Source organism: Phyllobates terribilis, unplaced genomic scaffold, assembly GCF_046119375.1.
Source record: "Phyllobates terribilis strain yellow unplaced genomic scaffold, ASM4611937v1 Scaffold_5696__1_contigs__length_49810, whole genome shotgun sequence".
NCBI lineage: Eukaryota > Metazoa > Chordata > Amphibia > Anura > Dendrobatidae > Phyllobates > Phyllobates terribilis.
Genome location: NW_027368441.1, coordinates 35,599 through 40,092, shown reverse-complemented (window position 1 = coordinate 40,092; position 4,494 = coordinate 35,599). Strand labels below are relative to the sequence as shown.

Below are 4,494 nucleotides of genomic sequence, written 5' to 3'. Positions count from 1 at the left end.
TGCGTTGTTTTGTTTGGCTGGTTTTAAAAGGTGTGGTCCTTACTAATGAGGAAAGAGTTCAGCGTCACTTTGCGACTTCAGCGGAGTGCGACATCTGTGTTGGAGAAGATGAGTCTCTTCTTCATTTGTTTCGTGACTGTCGTACTATTCGTCCACTGTGGAACGTGCTCCTACCGCAGATCAGAACTCAGGAGTTCTTTGGCCTAGATTTCGCATGCTGGATTCGGAATAACCTGAGGTGGAGCGATGATCAGGGTGCTACAGAGACTTGGACTGATGTTTTTGCTCTGTGCCTTTGGTGGGCATGAAAAGTGGCGGAATTTCCGGATTTTCGAGGGGACTAAGTTTCAAGGTAATTTGGGTGGTTTTATTTTGGATAGATTAAAGGAGTATTCTTATGCTAAGTTACTGGATAAGGTGGAGCCTGGGTTTTTACCTCCTTTGCGTATGACTCGTTGGTCTAAACCGGAGGTGGATTGGTGCAAAATCAATGTGGATGGCTCGTTAAGCAGGATAGAGCTGCGGCTGGTGGCGTTATCAGGAACTGCGAAGGTGAATGGATGGTGGGTTTTGTGTTCAATATCGGTTTGTGTAGTGTGGTCGAAGCGGAGCTCTGGGGCATCATCATGGGCCTTAGACTTGCTTGGGACCAAGGGTACATGAAGGTTTCCTTGGAAACTGATTCTCTTGAAGCGGTCCAGTTGCTCAGTAAACCTATGGATCGTACTCATCCTTTCTTTCGACTTGTTTCTCTTGGTCGAGATCTCTTTAGTAGAGATTGGTGTCTCCGATCTCGACATATTTTTCAGGAAGCTAACACTCTGGCGGATTTTTTTTTGGCTTCTTTTGCTTTCTTTTTCCTTTGGGGTGGCACGTTCTTGGTGATCCGCCGGACGGGTGTCAGGCCTTTTTGTGTAAAGATATTGATGGCTGATTGTTTGCTCATGGTCTTGTTTCCTTGACCGGTTTTAATTTATCTCTGAGAGCGCAACTCTCCTTTTCTCACCCAAAAAAAGATTCGCAGTTAGAGATTCAGCTTTTAAGCAAACTTATAAATTATAGTCTTCCTCTAGTGAAATTGTTAACCTCCTTTGCCTTCTCCTTTTCATTTGATTAATTTTATAAGACCATCATTATCGGTAGTGGTGGGTATGTTTGTGGTGGCGTGGGGTCCACCACTCGCCCAAATACCCACCAGCGACCAGCTGGTGGGTTGGTGGGGGCACTTGTCCCCTCCCCATTGGCCAGTTTTTTTTTCTTTTTCAAGACAAGATTTAATTTTTTTATTTATTTAAATTCTATAAATATTGCAAATTAAAATATATACCAAAATTTATAAAAATAAATTTTCTATTAAATGAGACCAATATTGATTCATTTGACACATTTAGAAAATCTACTTTTATTTGTCCATTTATTATTTATTTTAGCCAAATAGATCCAAACGGGTTATTTTATTCTCAATTTTATTATTATAAAATACTCAACTAGACTGCATAATGTATGAAACAAATCTAATATTAAAGATGAGGTACACGTGTTTCATTGGACGGAAATATATTATTTTCTGATAAGCTTTATCTTGTACATTATCTTCAAACTTAATAAATAAAAATCATTTTAAAAAATCAAAATTCCTAAAGATGGGGTACATGTGTTCCTTTTTCATTGGACAAAAATATATTATTTTTGGATAAGCTTTATGTTGTACATTATCTTCAAACTTAATAAATAAAAATCATTAAAAAAATCAGAATTCCTGAAGATGGGGTACACGTGTCCACTTTTCAAATTATGTGTTTGTTGTGTTTGTTGAATCAATTTCCAAGTATTGTAATATTTGTTTTTAGTTGTTCATGGTTGAACTTCATTAATGTAATGTTAAATTGGTATTATAATTTTTTAAATGAATTTTCAGATTTTATGTTTAATATAATTATTATATTGAATTGTTATATTGTAGTTATATTATAATTATAAGAAAGTGAAAAATAAAAATATATTGAATTGATGGTCACATTAAAGGTCATGGATAAATGTGATTTTTATTGTTGTAGTTGGGTTGATTAAAAAGTTGAATAAAAAAATTAATAATATATTAAAAAGGTGAGAACGGTGTGAAGATTTGTGGACATGAATAATAGTGGTCTAAGATATTAGGAAAAATAGTATTCGTTGTACCGTTTATTATAATTCATTCTTTATTTTAATATAATTCATAAGTCCAAAAAAAAAAAATAGCTCGCATCAATACCTCCACGTCAACAGTTTCTATTATAATCGAAACCTGCACTCATGCAGATTATATTTTTCTTTGATCTTATTGTTATCTTCCCACGTCAGCATTCAAACATCTCACGCAAAAATCTTCTTACAAATTCAGATACATACAAACGGATTCTTCCTCAATCCAATCCCTTACAGTTTTGTGCAAAGACGATCAATCACAGTAAAGTTCCGTCTTCATCTTCCCCAAATTGATCTTCGCCAACTTAATAAGTTAATTCAAACACAAATTTTCCTTCTGATTCGCCAATTTCTAGCTCATGCGATCAGCTTCGAGAATTAAAAGTTCAGTCACCTCCATGATTTCTTCCACCATCAACAAAAACCCTTCACTTTCTTCGTTCAGACAAGGTTTCACCTCCTTCAGTAAATGCGCTTCCTTCGATCTTCAGGTCAGATCGAGAAACGGAGTTTCGTGGAATCTTAATTCGTCTTCTCCTAATCTCAATCGCCGCTCTTGCTACGCTTCCCTTTCCATGGCCGAAAGTCGATTTCAACACTCTTCGTCTTCGTTTCAGGTAGGTTTCCGATTTTTTAGCTGAAATAAGTTGCAATCGACCAGTTTCTTTTAATCTCAGGTTTGTTGTTTTTGTTCTTTCCTCAGGGAAAGGAATCATTCTTCAGAAGTGTGTTGAAGAACATGGAGAGTGTGTATCTGAATAGAAATCCGACTGCTAAGGGTATCCTTGATCTAGTTCATTCAGCTGGAAATGAGAAAATCTGCTATGATCATTTCGCCTTTCGTACTTTTGGGGTATTAACTCGTTTTCTCTTCAAATCTGAACTATTTGGATAGAAGTAACCCTAGTTTGTATTGAACTCAACGTTGCAGGTGAATAGTCATGGAATTGACTCCATTGCCCAAATCTTCCTTGATTTTGGTTATACCAAAAAGGATGAGTTGAGTTTTCCAGCTAAGAAACTCAAAGCCTTCTGGTTTGCACCACCAGATGCTTCAATTGCTGATGGTGATGGTGTTAATGGTCCTCTTCCTAGGGTTTTTGTTTCAGAGCTTCTTGTTGATCAAATGAGTGATGAAGCTCAGGTCTGTTCAGCATTTTTTTTGAATAGATTGAGTTTCTGTTTGGCATGAATCAATTCAGGTAATACTAAAACCTATTGCTTGTAGGAAATCATTAGAAAGTACACTGAAATCTCTGGATGTGGATACAAGCATGCAGCTCTGGCTAGTGCTCTTGGTTCTTTGACATGGGAGAAACCCTCTTACTCTGATTTTCAACAACTGGCTAGGTTTGTAAGGGTGTGTCTGGCTGTACATATCAAGTGTTAAATGTAAACAAGGCCAATTACCAAATTTCTGATTGATGAACAGGGAAAGTGAGTATGCTGCATGGACACTAGTCAATGGATATGCATTGAACCATGCTACTATCTCTGTTCATCAGCTTGAACCTCATATGAAGCGAATCAATGATCTTAATCAGTTTGTTGAAGAGAAAGGTTACAAGCTCAACTCTGAAGGAGGAGTTCTTAAGGGTTGGTCTTTCTTACCAAAGATAATGTTAAGTCTTGCAAGTTAATTCAACACTTGGCCTAAGATGTTCATGTTTTTCGGTTAACAGCAAGCCCAGATGGTCTACTGCTTCAAAGCTCAACAGTAGCAGATTCAATCACTTATGAGTTTTCAGATGGTGTAACAGAATCTGTTCCTTGCTGTTATATAGAGTTTGCTGAGCGATTAGTCCTTCCTCAACACGCGAACTTAGCTGAAGAAGAGGTATGAGCTAATCAAACATACCAACTTTGGATCATTCAAATGTTGGTGTTTACATTTTTGCCAATTTTATATGAAACATTAAAGGTGAAGGAGTTCCATCGACGAGACGGATTTGAGGTTGGGAATGCAGATAAGATCTTTGAAAGCACATCCAAACAACAAATAACAAGAAAGGCTGCTTCATCTGCTTAACATATTTAAGTTTAATGTTGTAAGCTACTGAAACAATTTGCTAAGGTTGATACAAATAAAGGCCTCCTTGCATTATGTTGACATATTTGTTTATAGTGATAGAAACCAAGACCCTGTGCTCTATTAGTTTTAAATAGTTTAATTCCATGTTGCACAGACACGGGGACACGACAAATTTAAAATATAAAAATTAGGACGCGGCAGGACACGGCATAATAAATTATATATTTTTATAAATACATTATTTAAAATATAATATTTAATTGTATAAAAATGAA

General features: G+C 36.4%; 1 protein-coding gene across 1 annotated transcript; it reads left to right on the top strand.

Annotated features, from left to right (window-relative positions):
- Window positions 1-1,499: 1,499 nt before the first annotated feature.
- LOC141250437 (uncharacterized) lies at window positions 1,500-4,216 on the top strand. The gene is made up of 10 exons (XM_073669968.1): window positions 1,500-1,531; window positions 1,851-1,889; window positions 2,344-2,499; window positions 2,633-2,804; window positions 2,891-3,040; window positions 3,119-3,331; window positions 3,416-3,537; window positions 3,620-3,783; window positions 3,870-4,024; window positions 4,109-4,216. Exons 1-10 carry the CDS (start codon window positions 1,500-1,502, stop codon window positions 4,214-4,216), a joined length of 1,311 nt encoding a protein of 436 aa, XP_073526069.1.
- The last annotated feature ends 278 nt before the right edge of the window (window positions 4,217-4,494 follow it).